Source organism: Typopeltis vanoorti, chromosome 7 (genome assembly GCF_054136105.1).
Source record: "Typopeltis vanoorti isolate ZY-2024b chromosome 7, IOZ_Tvanoo_1.0, whole genome shotgun sequence".
NCBI lineage: Eukaryota > Metazoa > Arthropoda > Arachnida > Uropygi > Thelyphonidae > Typopeltis > Typopeltis vanoorti.
In genome coordinates this window covers 67,353,940-67,376,505 of record NC_143555.1, presented here as the reverse complement: position 1 = coordinate 67,376,505, position 22,566 = coordinate 67,353,940, and the positions used below count along the sequence as shown (strand labels likewise).

Sequence of the window (22,566 nt, the reverse complement as noted above, 5' to 3'; positions counted from 1 at the left end):
AAAGACCATATATTTCTTTAAAACTTTCTATGTACCATGAGATATTTTGGTTAACAGTCCTAATCAACTATGCTTTTACTACCAGAATTATGTAATATAATTGTTTCGTCCAATTAGGAATTTAATGTCAGTATAAAGAATGAAAACTTACCAGCTCGAAAGTGAGAGTAAACCTCAACAATTCTCTCAAAAGCAAACTAAATAATCGGGCGATAGATCTGAGTTTACCGAAGTATTCTGCATACGTCCTGGAATCTAAACTAAGAATCTGATTACTCTAGGGCTTCACTCTCTTAGTAGAGAAGCACTTTGCAGATGAATTTATATCATACGTTTTTTGCAACGAGGTTCGCTGTTCATTGGTCTGCTGCATTAATATTTCTGGATTTGTAACTAGTTTATATGCAAAAGATGATCCAAACTAATGTAGGATGCTTACTTGCTAATCTAAAAGATTATCAGTATATTTTCTTGCTGAATGGAACTGCAAAGCTCGTAGTCAGCGCAGGAGATAAGGCAGTGGTCAAGGAGAGAAATCTTTATTCTAGGTTTCAAAAATATTACCCAGAAAAATCTAAATGGTATAAAATTTTATTCTATTGCGCATTTCATAAAAATCAACGTCACTGGTAAAACACTGGGAAGCATGATGAATGCTTTACGTATCATTGCTATAAATTTCCACGTCTCATAGATGCCAAGCTCAAAAATGTCTTTTTATAGGATCAAATTCAAGAAAATTAACAACAAGCAAACGTTTAAAGGAACCCTGATATGGAATGCTGTTTTTGGTTGTGATCATTTTCCTTCAAAGATGTAATAGCAGAATTTCTTGGAAACAACAAAAATTCTAATTTCTAATACTAGTTGAAAATATTTTAAGAAACATGGCAAATTATTCTGTAATGTAAATTTAAAAGTTCCTTTCTTGCTCTCTCATTTTGAATATTTTCCTGAGAATGTGAGAGAATAACAGAATGAACGATTTCGCACGGATATAAAAGAGATGAAAAGGTGGTGCCAGAAGACGCTAGACTGTCAGCATCAATCCATGGAGGAAAAAAATGACTTGTTTTTTAAACACCAACCGATGTTATTACATAAGATAACTACCGTCAAGCAGTCCTTTAAATGCAAAACAACAAGATTGTCTTAAAAAGAGATGATGGATTCCGAATATGCATTGATTTTTGCATAACACTCGTTTCATTTTCTTCTGTCTTCCATTTCATTCGTAATTTTATAAAATTATGCTTATTTGCTTTATCATAAGAAAATAAGGAAATCTGTTGGTTAAAAATTTTTACTTAACCCCCACTTCCCAAAAAGGATAATATTTTTAAATTAGCATAGCAAATTTATGCATAATAAGTTATTCAAATATAAACTTCATCGATTTGTAGATCACTAAAAACAATTTAGAAGAGTCTTAAGGAAATACAGAATAATATTAGTAGTAGTAGTGTTAGTAAGTGATGAAAGGGACGTGAAAGGAAAAAAAATGCAGATTTTATAAAATGAAAAGGGAATAAAAAGTGAATATCCGTGCTTAATTCTGAACCAGTTTTTAAACCAGAACAATCTAGTTCAAAACAGTTTTAATCACCAGAAAGGATGTAAATCCGTAGTCTTCTATTCGCAGAATGTAAATAGTTTTGAAACTTTGTTTTAGTGGTCTTTGCTTCAATTACTATGCTTTAATTTCCCATAACTGATGAAGCAGCTCTGAAGCATATACTGGCTGAACTGTGCTCTGTTTAATATCTGTTAATTGCCGTAAGTATAGAATTTAAACTCACTAATGGTACTTCAGAATTGTTTCATGACTATATGAATATCTCTAAGTATATTGTTGATACGCTTTTGTTTCTATCCGGTACTAAAATAAGATAGAAACAAAATTACTAAAATTTCTTAATCAGTACAGAAACTTCTACGGCTTCAGGTTAATTCCCAAAATAACCTTTGATTATCTGTTCATAGTTATCGACTTTGGGGCCGGGGGTGAGATATGTCGTCCTTTGTTAGCTTTTCTTCCCAGCTTCTAGCACCTGAGAAGAAAAGGTGGAGCAACCTTTTTTTCTTCCCAGGTGCTCCACACACTGTCTTTGGAGAAGGCAAAGTATAAGGCAGATTTCTCCAAAGAACAGAGGATAGGAAGATAGACGGAAATCTTTCTCTTCCTTCACTCCTCCTCCATGGGATGAGACCATTCCCCCCCTCCCCAACCGCTTATTAGAGGCCTGAAGTGGCTTTGAAAATTCTGTGTTTGGTCTCTAGAGCTGGGTTTTCAGATTAGCTAATCTTTAACCCACCTGATACTGATATTAATGTACTATATTAATGTACTGTCCTACAAACTTTTTATTAAAAATAAAATTAAAAAATATTTTGTAAGAAGTTTGGTTTTAAAAAATAGTTGGTACGGTAGGTTTTGTAGTTGGAACGTGCTGATCAGCAGTCTTACTATTTATATAGGTTATAATGTTTTAAGAAAAAATGACTAAAGACAGAAGAGGCTATGGCTGTGATCTGTTTATGCCTGAAAAAGCCAGAAAAGCAATTCGATTTGGTGAGATGGGGGTATATCAAAGGTAAAAGAAAGTGAAATTAAATCTTTCTTGTACGAAACAAGACTGCGTTTTAGTAGATTCAGTAGAGTACCAACCTCTCAAGAAGTATTCCGAGAATATATATTTCACATTTTATCTATCATAGAAAGCACTATTTAGGTCTTTTTCGAGCTTTATTAACTATCTGGATTCTGAGAAACCAGACCAATTCAGATTCTCTTCCACTCTGCTTTCTTTCCAATACCGAAAAAAAATGTACCAAAAATATTTTAAAAAATCCTAAACTTTGTTCGAGAATTGCTAGCTTAGCTAGCAGTACACACAACAGTTTATCGGATTATATCGAGGAAAAACAAATGAGAATATACGTTCATTCTTATTTCATGAAAGTTTATGGCCTGAAACGGTTGACTACTCTTAAGTTAATTCATTTGAACTTTCTGCCTATGATTTAGGGACTAACACTCCAAAAGCTTCTTGCGGGAATAGTATTCTCTGTATGAAATTATTCTTCATATTCATGCTATGTATGTATATGAACGTCTATTCCTAAATCCTCTGAATGCACGCAGAGGAGGATTTAGGAATAGACAATCTAGAGACTGACCAGGAACTCGTACCCAAAGGTGTTGGATATTAAAGTTACGAATGAAATATGACATTTTAAGCATGACAATGTTAAACACCGATTGCATATCCTTACAGATAATTGCGATCGTCATTTATATGAGCGTAAAAGATTACAGACGAAGTGCGTCATTAATATAAATGTTAACAAATTCTTCAGTTCTGGGTGGAAAACATAAAGAAATGGTTCTAGTGCCTAAGGAATTTCAACAAAAGCGTCCTTTGAATTGTGACTGTGATTATCGCAAATTGTTTGCTTCTTACACGGTTAATGGGTGTGTAGTTGCTCGTAATTTCATTTTATTTGTGCCGACCTACCACTTTCAATCTAAACTCTGATTTAAATAGTAAGCGATATTTATCTAAAAATAATTATTATCCAATTTTAAGTATAACAATATGATACTTAAAATAATAAGCAGAGGTTGCAATAAAAATAAAAAGTATTAGAGAAGCTTGAATCTTATCTCATCCTATCTTTTCCCATAACATGTTAGGCTCAATGACTTTTCACTGCCGAGTAACTTGAATTCATATAAACATAAGCAGCGTTATGACAGGCGTCAGTCCTGTATATCCATAATATGTTATGTCTTTCGATTTCGTTTGTTTTCTGGTGATATTTTTCTTTCCCTAGACATCTGAGTGTCTGGGGGGTGGGGATGTTCATTTCCAAAGAATCAAGTTTCAAAAATCATAAAAACAATATATATATATATATATATATATAAATAAATAAAAAACTGGGCAGAAATTAATTGCAGCATTACTTAACTAAAGGATTGAACAGTTATAGTATTAATTAAAAGTAGTAAAGATAATTATAGCAACAATAATAAATCGTGCAAAGAAATTTTGTATATAACAGAAGTTATAGCAATTCTCTTAAGTCACCTCTGGAGAGAGAGACTATCGGGGAAAATCCTCTGGAGACATTATAGAGCTCTTCAGGGGTATTTTGCTTGGCATCCCTTCTTTTCACTTTATTTCGTTTTCTGCTAAGCGCCACAATTCCTCGATATACCTTTATATCAGAGAAAATTCCTCTTAAAAAGGCCTCTGCCGGCCTGGTTGCCGAGCGGTTAACGTATCTGCTCTTCAGCCAAAAGGTTGTGGGTTGGAATCCCTCCGTGGGCATGGATGTTTGTGATTGTCTGTGAAAATACTAGTGGTGGTGCTCAGAAGTAGATGGCGTTAGTGTATATGATGAAGGTAGTTGCGGTTGGACGAGTGGTGGAGACGATGGGTTGTAGAGTAGGTGTCCTCCCTCGATGAGTCTCTGAACTCCATGGAGGTGTCACGTAATAATAATAATAATAACAGGTGTTGCTCACAGATATTAACTTACAGAATTCGGACAAACGTTTAACGTTAAAATGTCATCCCTCCCCCCCCCCCCCCACACACACACAAAAAAAAACTAGTTAACTAGGTTTTTTTGAGTGGGCGACAACATTTTCCAAAATAAAAATTAAAAATAGCATCATATCTGAGACCAGCTGATTCGCAAAAGGAATCTTCTAGACCTTAAAATGGCCTAGAAGATTCTGCTTGTCCTTTACGATATTTGAAGTCCTTCTTCTTGAATAGTGTGATCCTTACTGTCCTCTCCGGGAGCAACTTTAGTTAGACTTCAAATTTGCTTTTTAACTTACCATCATGGAAATCGAAAGTTGTACCTCTGAAAGTGGACTGCATTTCCAGTCATCCTGCGTAGGTATCTCAGTTAGCAAAAGCTGATTGAGGTGCCCACGAATTTACTACAAAGGCTACTCGTTTGCATCCTGCCTAAAACATGGATGTTTATACTATGTGAACAAACTTTCATAGGATTTTTTTTTAAAGTAAGGCTTCTATTTGTTTCAAAAAATCCTTGGTTCGTTTAACAGTTTTATAGTCTTATACAACGTATTTTTTCCTTCATTTGTTCTCTTTGTTTAACTATGAACTATGTACTCTAGTTGAACTTTCTTCTCGAGTTGCGCAATGATATGGATGTTTGTGAAAGTCTTTAGGTAGTTTATGATTATTATTGTACGGTGAGAGACCACTAACTTAGTTTTTTGGACGTCTGAAGTAACTTGAAAGCGTACCATGTTTGATCCTGATAGCAAAGTTTTCTGGCCTTCTCATGGTACTAGCATGCAATATATGTTTCCAACCTTTAGTGTTTGGAATTGCTATTAAAAAAACAAACTTAATATTTGAACATGATCATGAACTTGTTTTTGACCGCACTTCGTTAAAGTTTGTGATAACGATGAGCTGAAATTTCGCTAATTATTTCTATTCAAATTTTGTTATTATCCTTGCCTGATAAACAGCAAGATGGAGTAACTTTAAGTAAAATTCATGCTTCTCGAAAGCTATTCTTTCATTCAAAAAATAACGAATTAAATTAATTAGTAAATACGTGATACAACTCTCGCAGAAATGTTCTAAACGAAGTGATAAAATTATCGTACACGGTCTTTCCTTGTTCACAGAATTAATCCATCATCGACCAGAAGGTCTCACACAGAGAAGAAACAACTGTTGGTTGACTCAGATGGAAGTAAATATCTCAGTCTATTTTCGAGATGTTTCTGGTGACAGGAACAATTATTCTGGCATATTTTTATATCAAAGTTAAAATAAGAGATTTTTGTTAACTAGAGTATACTTCATTTCCTAATTTCTCTCTTAATCATACTGTTCTAAAACAAGATTTTAGGTTGAGTGTATTTTTTTCCTATATTTTTCTCCTATATTTTTCGTGTTGCCATCGTGAAACCGAAGGTGATCTGGCGATTAAGTTTTCTCTCCATCATTATTTACTTCCATGAGTGACACAGCTGTAATCGATGAATACGTGGCTAGTAAGATAACAGGATATTTCTTCCCCAGTAGCGATAAGCGAACTCAAACTTTTACTTTTTCACATCCTACCGGATGTTTTCTTCGTTATCAAAAATAAGCTACTTCTCGGAAGGCTTCGAACATATTCTCTCTCCTAAAATATCTCATCGCTGACGTAATAGAGTCAAAAAATACTTAAATATAAATCGAAGTTTCAGCTTGATTCTGAACAAAAATCTGTAATATATTAATACTGAATTTCAAGTAGAATACAAATATTTAAAGAAAGCAGCATTCTCATTATTTTCACACACAAATAATCATTATTCTTGTATCATCAACAATAATTTGTTCTTATTACTCACAGTGGACAGATTCTGCAGATCTTCACAATTTGCAGTGCATGATCGATTTCAAGTTACTAGGAATAGTGCGTAATTATAATGTGAAATCCTGCGAGAGCTTAGCGGTTTCAGCAAATCGCTAGTAAAATCGCTAGTACTCTTCATGGACTTCAGCTTCCGGTCGTAAAAAAGAAAAAAAAAGAAATAAAAACATTTACAGATTCCTTCTTTCTTATTTTTTAAATCAGCCTTTATACGTAAGTATGGAATTTCGCAAGTCACAAAAAATTAGTATTATTATTTAAAAAAGCAGTTCGTACATTTTGGCGAGTAAATAACCGCTTTGATTACGTCTGTGATGTGAGAAACTTTGTTTTCAATCAAATGGTGAGTTATTCGGTCTCATACGGTGGTAGAGGATTTTTTCTCATGGAAACTCCAGTTTTTCATCTCTCAAAACAAGCAGACAGGTCTCGTGAACACGCAGATCTGCAGACAAAAATACTTGCCCTTGGGGGGATGTAGCAGAGAAATGACAAGCTGGCTGCATTAATTGACTAAAATCACTAATTAGGGGGATGCAACTCGTCTTGGACGAACGAGAACTGAATGGATATAAAAACAACGGCACCTATTTTTAAGTTGCGGATGCCACTAACTTTCCTTCCTGATACTAGAATTTGACTTATAAGGATTTGTGACTTGAGGCAACATTTGGTCTGTTCTAGTATCAAACAGCTCCAAATTAGATATTCTTCAAATTTGTTCGTTCAGTTTTTCCTTTGAAATAGAAAGTTTACAAAAACCTGCACTAGAGGGCACTTCATTCTCGACGCTGTTACTAATCGTGGGTATTTGAGACGGAATGATTTGATCTACTGAGAATTAACACATCCTGCATTAGGAACACATTCTTTAGCGACTTGTCCTCCACACGTGTAGAGATCAAAGGCCAAAGAGATGTGCAGTTGGAGAAGCTGAAAATTGTCAGAGTGCACTAAGTAGGCCATTCTAATGCGGAACCTGTCGTGATCTGATAGACAACACAAATGTCTTCTAAAGGCGATCACAAAGAACCATAAAAACATTCGCTTTGTGTTTCATGTGTGATGTTTAGTACCCCTGACCATGTGTCCTCACGGGATCGTATTAAATTCGTCTGTAGGTCAGTAAGGGTTATCACCAAGTGTTGCCTCTTTGTGGAGTTACAATTAAATTACAGAGACGCGAGCCACACTGAGAGTTCGGGGACTGAATAGAAAAACGTGACTTTGCATGACTTAAAGATAGAGAGAAAGTACATCCCTGTATAACCTTCGAGCGGCCACAAACATTATAGATATTCACGCCTATTTACTCATGATTCAGAAGAGGTCGTGGGTGAGCTTGCCTTGTTTCTCTACTGATCCTTGAAGCTACCTGCATTAAGCCTTTACAAGGATTAACATTCTCTTGGAGGATAATATTAACTTGCAACATTCATTTTGTCTTCACCACGTAATCTCTGTGGTTTTACTTTTTTTACTAATTTCATCTTACATATACTTTGAGAATGAATTGGCAATTCTCGCATCGAGAACTATTTAAGCAAAATAAGTATATTCTTGCTTTTAAGCACAACTATATCAGAAAGTAATGGTACTTAAATGCGGAGAATAAGGTTGTTGTTATTGCATAAATTGAATTCAGTTTCCGTTTATAATGGCATTGTTGATATTGATAGAACGAAAACTTCAGCCCATTTAGCCTCTCTTTATTAAATAAATGTAGCAGAAATAATTTCTCGATTGCAGTACAATTACAGCTGTGAAACGTGAGTTAAAAGGAAGAGTAGGGCACAAAAGTTGCTCCTACTATCAGTCACGGACAACGTACGTTATTACGATGAATCTCCTCAGTACTTTTACGATATTTGCATGATGGCAAGTTCATGAGAATTCTTAACTAAATTAATATTCTACAACATTCCCTCCGTACACCCACTTCTGGGAATAGGCAAGACGCTTATCTGCACTGGGGAACAGATAATGGCGTTTGAGTAATGACCCTCGTAGTTCTACATCAGTCAAACCGCATGAACACTCACTGTTGAAGAGAAAGTTTTCAGTATTTTATACTCCTGTTAAAGGAGCAAGTTTTAATTGGTTCCGAGGATATCTGAAAAAAAAAAGAGTATTTTTTTCTGTCGATTTGGTGTGTTTTCTTTCGTTTGGTCTCTGAATGTTATTATTAGGTTCAAAAAAATTAAAGGATTTCTTTATGTTGATTCATTATTGCGCATACCCTTTATTACGGTTACAGCCCATTGAAAAAAATCAGTGGAAATGAAGAAAAAATGTTTCTCGTCATTATCATTTTGAAAAACAAAATTCCATTTTGTTTTTTAAAGAATTCAAAGCGTTATGTCCTAGTCCATCACAAATTTAAAGGAGGATCATTATATGCTAATAATCCATATAGTAAAATTTTCCTTATTGTGTTATAATGTGCAGGCTGCGATGGTCAAGGGAAGACTGTCTCTGGGCCAGGTACTGCTCTTGATGTAAATCCCACCTTTTTTTTTTTTTTTTTATTCAGAGATCATTATTTTTTGTTAATAATTAGTTTATATATATATTATAAGAAGAACTTTCTGATATAAATAATCTTCCTTATGAATTTAAAGTACTTTGAACTCTTTTAATCTTCCTTCCCAATGGTCCTGTTTTGCTATTTTGAAATTTTAATCCTCAATTTAGTTCCCAGCATCTGAATGAGAGCAAAGTATCTCCTAGAAATACTTAGATTAGCTATCGCTCACCTACACTTTGTCTTTACAAAGACAGTACAAGTACTCTACTATTTTATCTGTAGTTTCATATTTATATTCTATTTATTGATGGTTGTGTTCCATAGAATTTAAATGGCTAAATTATTAAAATATACACCTGATTTGGAATTATTTCTTACGATAAGTGTGAAATAAATATACAAATAGAGAAAATAGGCACAGGTGTGATGATCCAATCGTTCAAGCATTGAAGTATCGTTAATTTTATGTTCCGACTCTTGTCTTTTAAGCATGTAACACTAATAATATCACAGTGCATATTGTGATCATTGCACATTTACATAGTTTTAATTGGTATTCTTTAGTGTGTATCTCCATAAATAACTCAGCTGACTTTTATTTCCATTTTATACTAGTACTAGGTTGAACGAAACTTGGTTGACGTTTAATGTTCCACCCATCTTGATGGATATATTTTTTTAGCATCAATTCTTTATCTTGCTCTCACCTCCCCTCTTACTAAGTATATTTGCACTCTTTCTCAGTCTTCATGTTCATATGCCACTATTCATCAGGTGTATGGTGACAAACCTGTGCTTTAGTGCTTATGCGTTTTATGAAATTCCATTTATTCCTAACCCACTTCTGGTAAGATTGAAATTTAATAAAACAGTTGCAAAGAAATACTAAGATACATTTTTACTTATTGTATTTTCGACCATCATGAGTAAATAAAATCTTTAATATCAATGGAATATTTACTGTCTGGGCAATTAGCGTTAAATCTATACATCCTTGATTTCAAACAAAAACTCTGGTGTTCGATCATATCCTCACCCCGTTTTCCAAAAGAAGAGGATCTGATCGATTTTTTTTTTTTTTTGTGGGTGGGGAGAGGAATACTAAAATAGTCTGCTTCATATTGTGATATTATCATCAGAACTAATACTTCCAGGAAAGCATCAATTGCAAGTTCCTCTAAAGTCACAAAATTAATTTTACGACTAAATTGAAGCAATTGTTTAACTTTGGATATATCTAAATCATCCTAGTGATATGCAATGTAAATTCACATTCCAAAATGTTAATATTACGATAAATAATCATATCATAATGTTGTGTAGCATTCAATTAATTATAATTATTGTACTGGTCTGCTAACACTAATATTTCTGCTAGTACTTTTGTATTTAAAAATTAATGCCGAATCGCATTTCGGATTAGTGATTTAGAAAGATATCTCCCGATAAAGTTTATTTCGCTCGTTTTTTTTCCCTGAACCACGCATGCGTTCCAGCAGCGGAGAATAATCGAAAAAAAAAAAAAACATGTAGATAAGCATCATCTCTCAACATCTTTAATGTCACACCTACTTAAATCTAAAGAAATTTTTTCAGAGCTAATCCGTATGTCATGTAAGCATTGGCATAGGCCAATATTTCAAAAAAAAATAATACAAACATAATCATCCTGATGATGCTTGTATATTATTTACTTTTTATTTGTATTATGTCAGTTCCGCTCAGGAAAGTTACCTATGGCATGTTTAGTAACATGGTAGCCCAAGGGTTAGATTATCCTGGAATATCCCTCTCTAAATCTAGAGAGTGATATTCTAGTCTCTTCTGGCTTCAGTAAGCAGGGTAGTGTGGTCTCACACTACAGCAATTTATTTATTTATTCATATGGAGTTTCCTCCCTTTTGTCCCCCGTCCCTATTGGGGCGAGTTGAGCCCCTCAGAGGGGGGTTAAGTATTTATGGCTGTAGATCCGTGTGTTCACGGGGCCGGTTTGTCTGCTTGCGGGATGAAAAACCCCAGGATAAACTAGGGAAAAAACCCTGCTGTCCACGCCCAAGACCGGTTAACTTGGCTATGGCTGAGGAAGATCCTGAAGCTCCTCACTTGGCGACGGGAATCGAACCTAGGACACTCCTTTCCCAGGCATATGGTTGCGAAGCGCAAAGACACTAGGCTAACCGCGCGGACACTAGAGCAATGAAAATCATCTACCACCCGAAGATATTCACAAATATCCATACAGCAGTGGAATTCGAACTCACAGTCTGTAGGTTTTTTTTTTTTTTTTATCTATCAATATCCTATAAGCGTAAGGAAAAATCAATGCGGCTATTAATCGTCGGAATACCCATGCATTCACATGCATGGGTATTCCGACGATTCCGGTATGCTATCATGTTAAAGTATACCCCATGTATATGGATTAGTTATCAGCGTGCAATAATACAACAGCCAGGATGCCCACATGGGCATTCTGCACTATCTTATGAAACTAATATATTACTCTTGGTTGTAATGTATTTTTGTCTTTTAAATTGCGTATGTTCTGTTGGCAGGTTTACTTGGTTGCGGGACAAAAAGCCTCTTCCTCCTCCATATGAGGACCAGCTAACTCTCCTTCAGTTGAAAAGCCTGATAAAAGTTCTTCGTGTCTTAGATAAGATTCGAACCCAGGTCTTTCCAACCAAAGAGCTTCGTCCATACTGACAGAACTACGGAGGCTTTTGTATATGGAGTATACCTGTAACATGACAGCAGTTTAAAAAAAAAAAAAAAAAAAAAAAAAAAAAAAATGTCTGCCTACGATATTGCAGTTGTAAAAATCAAACGAGATGAAATCTTGACATTGTTTTCAGAATCTGAAATAATAATGACAACATGAGTCCTGTTAATTTTAATTTATTTTCCCCTAATGGAAACTGGTTTATGAGATCACCAATCTGTCTGATAAAGTCAGTCTTTATTTTTCCTCCTTTCCTTTCCTAATTAACTTTTTCAACCTATAAAAAGATCTTGCTGTGGTCCATGGACTTCCAATTCAAGCACGTATATCCCTCCCCCCCCAACCCCAACCATCAGAACGGAGTCTATGAAGGGCACAGTGGAAACAATTAATGCTTCTACTCTACAGCATTACGTGAACGATAGGAAAAGTATGCCGGATTTCTTACGTAACAAGTTATTGATCTTCGTGAATATTATTGATATTCGGTATTCAACTTTCTTTGAATATTGATATTCAATGCAAACTGCATCAAATAATACAGTTCAATAACTTAGCCAGCAAAGCTTCGATATCTTTGGCATCAGTATAATGTGATGAATTTTGTAATGCGATAGATATTTTAATTAAAAAGCGCTCTAGTGGAAAAACAATTCATAAATATCATATCATTTCTAATGTTTATTTATAATTCATGTCCAGATTTTTCAACAACGGCTTTTCCGGCTTTTCAAATGAAAGTGAGTTAGTAGAGCGCTCTTTTCCCTTTCTCTACAAAATAGACAAACTGTCCTTAGAACAAACGCAGTTGATTAACATAATACATGTGGCTTATAGCCTTGGTTGTGTCATGTTAATATTAAGTAACTACAACCCTTCTGTTATTATTTAACAAACCTTGCTTGGTATTTTGCAGAAACATTGTTAATTAGTTCTGATTACCACGAAAAGTCGTGGTAATCAGAACGTGGAAAGAGTTCCTGCTTTTTGCATCAATCAGTGAAAGAAATCAATTTCACGGAAGAGCCTAAGGATATTTACACTGGAATAATGAAATGCTGTGAAATATTAAAAATCTCGAAGATTTAGAATATGTATAAAAACATTTATTGTATTCCAAGCAGTTAATTTCGAATTATTCCGTTTTTATAATAGGTCTTGTAAATTATGATGAAGTATTCATTAAATCCAAAATCTAGGACAGAAAACAAATTCAATTCAACCGTATTCATTAAATCACCATTATCACCTTCACTGTTTAATACTCAGCCCTCCACCTACTTAGATGCTGTTGATCAATGTTGATTATCTACTACGTACCGCGAAACTGATGACATGACTTCTTCGGGTGTCTGTTATCTTGTAATATTATGTGGCATATGCACACTGTGTTGCAAAAATAAAATATGGTAAAATAAAATAAACAGAGAAGGACATTTTGGCATATTTATCCATAATGACAGCATCGAGTGAAGTTTAGTAAGGTTGGACGTGTTGGTCTCGTTTGCAGTTGTGCTTATTCCTTCCAAGGCGCTCATATTGGATATTGGTGCTGGCGTTTACACTTACATTTCCTGAAACATGTCACAGAAAACCTTTTTTATTTTATAATAACAGTCTTACTCTCGAAAAATTCAGGATTTATAGTACATTGGCATCGCGAGTAAATATGGATTAGGAAGGGAGGATAAATTTATTTGTTTTCCTTACTTGTTTTTAGACTATAGTTGATGCGAAATAAAGATGTGGTAATCCAGTCTAAAAGATGGCGACAGAAGGGATAAATGAATAAAATTATTAGATATAGCGGTGGATCATAAGCTTGGCTGTAAATTACTGATAACTAATTTCCACGTGGGTTTCTTAGATGATAGTGCAAATACAGTTGTAAGCGCGGATGAAGATTGTCCTGAAAGTAACAGTAGAAAAGTCACACTGCAGAAATTGAGCGTCTGTATGCTAGGAAAGAGGAATCCGTAAGAGAGGCGTTATATTGCGTTGAACAGTATCTAGGATTTTAAAGAGTTTCGGGGCATTTCCAGAAACATGTCATCAGTATTCTATTGCTGGGACGATTGAAAACTTGTAAGAGATAAACAGTTATCAGGAGTAAGTACCGAACAGAAGAGAGAGAGAGAGCTCATTGATTGCAGTAGTACATGATGCATTATCATGTTAATACTTCCATTGGTCATTCAATTAAGCCACCTATATCTTGCATATGTATGTCATGTTCTATATATGTAATGCCTTGGCATTAACCTCTAAAGCTGTAAACTTCCTGAACTCGGAGTCGAAAGAATCGGCTGATTCAACAACCTTTCTCTTAAGATTCCGTCTTGTAATGTCTGATCGTATAATTTTTTTTTCCCCATTGCCATGCTTTCATTTTTTAATGACTTTGCTTGGATGTTCCGCTTCGATGAAAAAATAGGCAGTTTTAAGAAGTCTGTGTACAAAAATCACGTTTCACATTGCAGTATATTATTGTTATGTGGATCAGAGATCACAAAGAAACAGGAAAGAAAAATTAAAATTTCAAAATGTAGGTGTAAAATTTTAAAAATATATTGGACACAGCGTATAACCAATAATCAGTTATATACAGGGTGTCCCAATGTGCAGTTTTAAACTTTCATAACTTATTTACAAACTTACAGTAAACACCATTCGAAAGCTTAATTGTTGAAATTTTTTATTAATTAGTTTTGTGAATTCAGACTAATAATTTATTATTATTATTTTTTTATGGTGTGCCCTAAGGGAGTCTTGCATATTCGATCATTTCTTTTTTTTGATAAGTCAACAGTCAGTGGTGAATCTTACCTTGCGATCCTTGAATGCTACAGACATTCTTCATTCCTTAAAACCAGAGCAGTTCAATCTTTCAAATAACACCATCTTTCAACAAAATTGGTACAACCCTGCCGTTATGCTTTGAGTAGTGTTTACTGTAAGTTTGTAACATTTGTGCATCTTAAGTTATTAAAATTTAAAACTTCACAAGAACTTCTGGGACGCCTTAAATATAAACAGACAACAGTGTTCTAGAAAAGTATTGCCAGTAAAATAAAATAAAATAAACAAAGACGCAGAGAGAAATGGAGAGGCCGTGTACTGCCAAATGACACTGGAGAAATTCCAAGAGTAGCTTTTACATGGATTCCGGAAGGAAAAGGTCTAAACTTTAGAAAGTAACTTGAGAAGCTAACTAACTCTATTTAAAACCTAAACTAACTCAACTTAGTTTAGTTTCTTAGTTTCTTTGCTCTGTTATCTTTGATAACGGAGCATAGAAAAAGAGATGGCTGGTTGGAGAGAAGAAGAAATGATTGCTAAAGACAGGGGAAACCGGAAAATATGGATCTCGTCAGTGTGTGCCAAGGGGAACGACGAAGTTAGCTAGGTAGGTCGATATGTATATATTAAAATTAAGTAATCCGTCTTTCGATAAAAATATTACAAGAAGGGGTACACTGTCTTTGTATATCGTCGTAAGAAAAAATATTTCATCTTATTATTAAGAGAGACCTCCAGGGGGGATCAGGAACTCATCGATCGAGGGAGGTCATTCCTTTGCTCTCTCTCCACTGTATCAGAATCACCACGGAAACCAGGAGGCTAGACCTGCGCGCAATAGTCCAAGTGAGGTCTTATCAAAGCCTTGTAAAGAGGCAAAATGATTTCCTTATCTTTACATGTCAAGGTTCGTTTCAGCATTGCAATTATCTTTTGAGTTGTATTTGCAATTTTTGCTATATGACCCTTGAACTTCAACTTCATGTCTACTAAAACTCCAAGATACCTAGCCTGATCAGTTTCTTCTAGCATAATCCTACCAATATAATACGCCATTGGATATCTAATCACCCCAAAGTGCATAACCTTTACATTTATTAACATTGAACTGATAGCTATTTTCACATGTCCACAATCCTGCCTATTCAACTCATTCTGCAAGTATTGCATATCAGCAGCACTCCTTATTACCTTACCTATCTTTGAATCATCAACAAATAACTGTAGGCAGAGAGAACTGGCTATCAGAAGCAGACATACTAACTACTATCGGATGCAAAGGATACAGTATTTTAGGAAGGATATAGAGGATAGGAGAAGTGGGGCGTGCTGCTAACGATATCGGATGACTTGAAGAGTTAAGATCTATGACTGCAATAATAGTCAGTTTTTTATTTGGCAGTGAGTTTGAAGTCATCTGGTGTGAAGTGGAGTCTAACATGATTAATGCTTTCTAATGTCATTAATGTACAGATTGAATAACAGTTAACCAAGGACTTATCCTTTTAGCACACCACTGATTTACCTTGAATCTTGCAAATTCACACCCCCATATACGACTTTTTGATATCTGTCAGTCTCAGCCATCCTATTATCCATGCCAATTCAATCCCATATTCTCCATTTTATGTAACAGTTTTCCATGCTATATCTGTCAAAAGCTTTAGCAAAATCCAAAAGTATCATGGTGTATCCATTCCACTTCTCTAACTCAATCGTAAAATTATTATAGAATGTAAGCAAGTTGCTAAAACATGACCTTCCCTTAGTAAACCCATGCTTTTCGTTGCAAAGCAGAGATTCTCTGTCAACACCCATATTTGAATGCGAGCCCTAAGCAACTTTTCCAAAAGCTTCGCCACTACTCCTGAGATGCTGATTGGTCGATATTTGGATACATCGGTCTTTGTACCACCCTTATGCAATGGAATTACCATACATTCTTTCCATTTTTTCGGAATGTTCTGAGACTTAAATTAAACCTTGTCCAAGGAATAGCAAGTTCAGCTAAATAATCTTTTAGCATCCGTGTTGATATCCCATCAGTTCCTATTACAGAATTTTTATTCAGTTGGTGCAACAGCTCTAATACCTCGTCCTCATACACATTATTTCCTCATGCAGTGAAAGTAGCGGTGATTTCAATGTTGCACCAACATTGAATATACCAGGTTAATAGCTTTTAGCAAATGGCTACTTATTAGTTGAACAATCACTTCTGCTCAGTCACTCGCATACCATATGCATTCAGTAGAGTTATTCTTTCAAATTCATTCTTTCTTTTTACTTGCAGCATAAGATAGAATTCTTTTGGATTTTCTTTAACTTGCAGAGACAGTTTCTTTCAAACTCAGACGTAGCATTTCGTACAACATGTGACTTCTGGTCTGCTGCTTATAATTATCATAACTGACATCATCCTTATACAGATGATATTCCTTCCACACCATCTTTTTCTTACGAATCTCTTGTTTAATTATATTACACATCCATTTCACTCCTACTTTATTTATTCTTCGAACTCTAGGGACTCATTCTGATATCGCATCATTTAAGTATTTTTTAAACATTTCCCACACACTGTCGATATCCTTCCCATCCAACAACTGATACCATAGCGCAGAACCCAGCATACTCCTCAGGTGGTCATAATTTCCTGCTTTGTAATGCAGCATGTAATCTCTTTTGAGTGTAATATTCATAAACTTAACCACTTTCCAAGTGAGTAGCACGTGATCACTGTCACCAAACAGAGGCAGAATAGTTACGTCTTTAACTGAAACACCATCTGACACTATAATCAGATGTAATACTCTCTAACTACATGCTCCTTCTGTCATATGTTGTTTGAAGAAGTTGTCTCGCAGCAGCTCAATAAATTGTTTCATTCTTCTCGTGCGATGTCACAGCTATCCAATAAGTGTTCGGATAATTTAAGTCTCCCATTATGATTACTCTTTTCGCACCCATCGTATTTATTTGGTCATGCATTTTTCATCATAGCAACCGATCCACCAGGTCTGTAACAACACTCCACTATATATTTAATCATATTAGACTCCACTTCACACCAGATGGCTTCAAACTCACTGCCAAATAAAAAACTGACTAGTATTGCAGTCATAGATCTCAATTCTAAGGAGATTCAAGTCATCCGATATCATTAGCAGCACTCCCCTCCTCTCCTATCCTCTATATCCTTCCTAAAATACTGTATCCTTTGCACTCGATAGCAGTTAGTATGTCTGCTTCTGATAGCCAGTTTTCACTAATGTCTACAATCTGAGGTGCTAACATACTGACCAAGGCAACATTGGTTTTTGATACTCATAGCATTCGTGTACAGACATAATAAGTTACCTGCATGCTCTTTTGTATACCCGTCTGCATTACACAATTAGACAACTTGCATATCTCTGTTCTTATCTAGTTCCTTGCTTGTGCAGACATCTTTACACATGCTTGATAGATCCGAACCAGGCGAACACAGAATCGTTCTCTCTTCATAAGCATTTCCATAATAATAACAATTCCATCATTAACGCAGTTACCTAACATTCGCTCTTACACACACATATTCTCGCGGCTCCTTCTATCAGAATTCAGTTTCCCTGATTCTCTGTGTTAGGACTCATATCAATTAATAATTTTTCAAGACTCCTGATGCGAAACGCATTCAAGTGTAGGCCATCCTCTTATATAAACCCAATCTTCCCTCAAAATCACTCGACACATCCAAAAACTCGCATCTATTCCTTCTATACAATCTACGCATCAAATCATTTGCTAGCATAGCCCTTCTTCTTAATCCATTTGCATCATACGAGGGTGGTCTGAAACGTTCTCGGCCTCGACCATAGTTGACAACACTATTGGCAAGATTTTTTTTTCTAAGTTGGTACATCTGTCATAAGCATCCATCCATGTGAAATTGCAAGTCATTCTCTCAAGTAGTTTGTTTTATACAACTGTCTGAAGCAAAAGTGTTGTCTGTATCTTTTGAAATGGATAAAATTGAGTATAAAATTCTTTGTAAAAGAAAGTTTAACGCCAAAAGAAATTCATTCGAAGTTCATAAACGTTTATGGGAACTTTTTTCCTTCGTTTTCGACAATTAAGAAATGGGCTGCCGAGTTTAAACGTGGCCGTACCAGCCTTGAAGATGATCCACGTGAAGGACGTCCAAAAAGTGTAATAACATCAGAAATTATTGCTCAAGTGCGCGATATGGTATTGGATGACCGGCGAGTCAAAGTGCGTGAAATTACTGAGACTATAGGCATATCAAAAGAACGTGTAGGATATATTTTGCATGAAAAATTGCAGCGAATTGTAATGAAAAACTTTGCGCAAGATGGGTTCCACGCTTGCTCACAGCAGATCAAAAACGCACTCGCATGAAAATCTCTGAACAGTGCTTGGGGCGTTTTAACAAGAATAAAACTGATTTTGTGCGTCGATTTATTACTATGGATGAGACTTGGATTCACCATTACACACCAGAATCCAAACAGCAGTCAAAACAGTGACAGAAGCCGGGTGTTCAGCGCCAAAGATGACAAAGTTGGTTCCATCAGCAGGATAGGTCATGGCATCGGTGTTCTGGGATGCTAAAGGCATTTTGTTTATTAATTATCTTGAAAAGGGTAAAACAATAACCGGGGAATATTATTCCGATCTTTTAACCAGACTAGTCGAAAAATTCGTGAGAAAAGACTCGGTTTGCAGAAGAAAAAAATCATCTTTCATCAGGACAATGCACCTGCCCACAAAGGTGTTTTGGCAATGTGAAAATTAAGGGATCTGCACTATGAATTGTTGGAATATCCACCCTATTCCCCAGATTTGGCTCTCTTTGACTTCTATCTCTTCCACAAATTAAAACTCTTCCTCGCTGGTCAGCGTTTTTTTTCGAATCAAGAGGTGATTGCAGCTGTAGAAGGGTATTTTGCAGATTTTACTGAGAACCACTACAGGGACGGGATGATGGCGCTGGGGCATCGCTGGAATAAATGTATTAGTCTTAAGGGAGATTATGTTGAAAAATAAAAATAATTTTAAAATTACAAATTCATTTTTTCATTGTTAGACTGAGAACTTTTCAGATCACCCCCGTTTCTAGATAATATACTAACGATTTTTACTTTCTCACTCTTCAATCTCGCTTCTGCCAACAACCTTTTCATGTCCTCCATTATTCTGAATTTATCGCTAGTTAAGTCATTAGTAGCTACCAGAATTGCTTTTCTTTTCTGTTTTTCAATTGTTTGCTTTATATGTTTAATTTTTGCTCCGGGAAAACTTGATGTTATAACCCGTTCATCAATGACATGTTTTATGCGAGTCACCATACCAAATAACATCCGTCTTTTTACAATCAACTTTGCTTACCAGATTGTCGTTAATACTCACTAATTTAACTGATTCCGTGCCTTGTTGTTTCCCATTTTACTTTTTTATTCTTGTTGTGTTCTTCTAAACGCCGTCGACTTTCTGTAATTCCGTTGTCGTCTGTCTAATAATCTGCTTTAACCTAGCGAGGGATTTTGGAAATTAAACTATTTTCAATATTTTTCATCCAGCAAACACAAGCTGGATGAAAAATTGTAAATTGTATTTTCCAACGCACTAATTTGACAGGCACTTGCCTGATAGTCTAAGTTGCTTTGGCTTAATTCCATTAAGCGCAAATCAGCAGAGACTTTCACCTCTGATTTAATTGTATTCATTTTGTTCGTGTAATTCTGTTTTCAAATACTACTCCCATCCACTGATTAATTTCTGCGATTTCTCCAAGACCGAATATTGCGTACACATTTAATTTTATAACTTCTGAAACGATTCTAAGCCCCTTACTGTACAATGAAGTTTTTTTTTTCTTTTTCTAAAGACTTCATTAATCCGCAATAGGATTTCTTTTCAAATCTTCAAATACTGTTCACATAATGGGTACTTATGTGATATAGGTTTTCATTATATATATTACAAAAGTTGATTTAACAGACTAAGAAAATGTATTACTAAGAATTACAGCTATAAATAAAAATGAAATTTTTGAGGGAAATTAGCATCATTTTTATTTATAGCTGTAATTCATTCGAAGTTTTGTTGGATTATTTAAAAGGTAATGCAGAACATTGTGCACCCTGTGCATAATGTATACAGCGACTCTTCCAGTGACAAGGTAATGTGTTCTGTGAGCTAAAGTAAATAAATTAACTATTACTTCGCTTTAGACCTTCGTATTCTTTTCTGGGATAAAAAAAAATGCCATAAAAGATTGGTCCGCGACCATCTTGAAACAGTGTAGGTCCTATTTCTTATAAAGGAACATTCTGTTTGAATATATGTGGAATGTTGGGCTTGTTGTTATGCGCCAAAATAAATAAAGCTTAAGTTAACGGCTTTTCCAGCAGACAAACACCTACAGAAATCTACGATGTGATTACATTGCATAAACTAAAGAAAAAGAAAACAGGTCAAAAAAAAAAAAAAAAGAAGAAGAAGAAGAAAAGAAATAATGCTAAATTCAACTGATTTATTTTTATTTTATTTAATTTTTTTTTTATATGTGAAGCTGTATAAACTGGCTCTCAAAATAAATCTCCTTGCACAATGTGGTATCTGTCCGCATTGCTCGACAAACGTTAGCTTCACGCCTTTGCTTGCATATTTATTTCGATCTTATGCACCCAGGTGTTTTGAGTCACCTGTCGATTCTGCCATTTTTTTTTTTTTTTTTGTCTTTCTGTTATTATCAAGAAAAACCGTGTAATGGAAACAAATGCTTTCTTTCTTAGTGGTCATTCAGAATCTTCAGTGGAAGTAATACGATGAACATAAATTAAAAGGAGTAACTGTCAAAAAAAAAAAAATACTCCTTTCAGTTTTGGCTTTTCGTCAGTTTTTGAACTTTCTCGTTTATATGACTCCGCTTTGAATATTGCCTTTCTTAACACCGACTAAGTTTAGTTAACAAAGGTAACGCAACGGAATCGGAGGTACTAGTTCTTGAGCTGTAGAAGCAATGGCGGGAAGCCCATTTATGGACCCTGGCTAAGCCTCGGGCATTCGGTAATGAAAACAGCAAGAGTTCGGGGACGGCACATCTCTCGCGAACAACATAACGAACGCTCTGACCCCACTTCGTGCAGGCACCCCCTGTGGCGATTCGGCGTTCCACCATTTACTGTGATAAATGCCTCTGCTCGTCAGAATGCTAACCTGGCGCTTTCGAGGATTGCTCGAGAGCTCTTCATTGAGGAACCGGTCCTGTCAGTGGCCGACCAATGAGAGCTCCGTATCGGTGCGTCATCGTCGCGTCACCGAGGAATAACGAATGGCCGCTGTCTCGTGCTCTTTGTGAACAGAGTGGCGCGCATAAATTTCGTAATCTACCCCTCGAGCAATTTGGTGACACTCGGTTCATTGACAAACGACTCTTTGGGCAAATAGCTAGCGGTGACTTGGCCGCGCGCGAGCTGCGTCTAAAGCCAACTAAATGCCTTCTCGCGAAAACGCTGTGCTACACGAGGCTAAAAGACGATTGCAGCGCCGTGATCCGCCGTTCTCCGGCGGCAGACGAACCGCTGTAGTTTAGTGTGTTAAGTTTTGTCAGACTGGTCGGAAAGGCTTTGTTTTTATTGATTTTTATTTTATGCATCGTTTTGGAATCTTCTGTACGATCTAAGTAGTACGCAAGACATTTTACCGGCCCTGTGCCTCGGAGGATGGATAGTAGAGTCTGCTGTTTGACTCCGGAAGATGATCAAGTATTCGAAGAGGATCAAATAGTGCCTGACTATACCTTACTTTCCAAAGTCAGAGGTTGCAGATTTCAGGTGAGTGCAACTTGGACAGGTAACTTTATAAGTGCCTGTGAATAGTTATATCCATCATCTCAAATATTCGGGCTGCAGTTAATTACGCTACGTGTAATGGATCGTATATAACACTTCGTTAAGTTTCAGAGGCATCGCTAGACACGTGATTTTGTTGACCCAATCTTAGAAGAAAATGCAGTTGTATATTTCCGCCATAGTCGATTGGATTATTGACGGCCATTCTGTCACTTTACACAGAACGCCGGTGC

General features: G+C 35.8%; 1 protein-coding gene across 2 annotated transcripts in view; it reads left to right on the top strand.

The window, feature by feature from the left end:
- The window catches only part of LOC150104744 (uncharacterized), a 147,570-nt gene that overhangs the window by 59,967 nt on the left and 65,037 nt on the right, over positions 1-22,566 (top strand). The window contains exon 1 of one of the 2 annotated variants that reach the window (XM_090395924.1): positions 21,904-22,315. The exons of the other annotated variant lie outside the window; for it this stretch is intronic. Coding sequence (XP_090252050.1) covers positions 22,205-22,315 — 111 coding nt within the window. The 5' untranslated portion in view covers positions 21,904-22,204. Of the gene's footprint in view, positions 1-21,903; positions 22,316-22,566 lie in introns of those variants that run through there. 2 annotated transcript variants of the gene reach the window in all.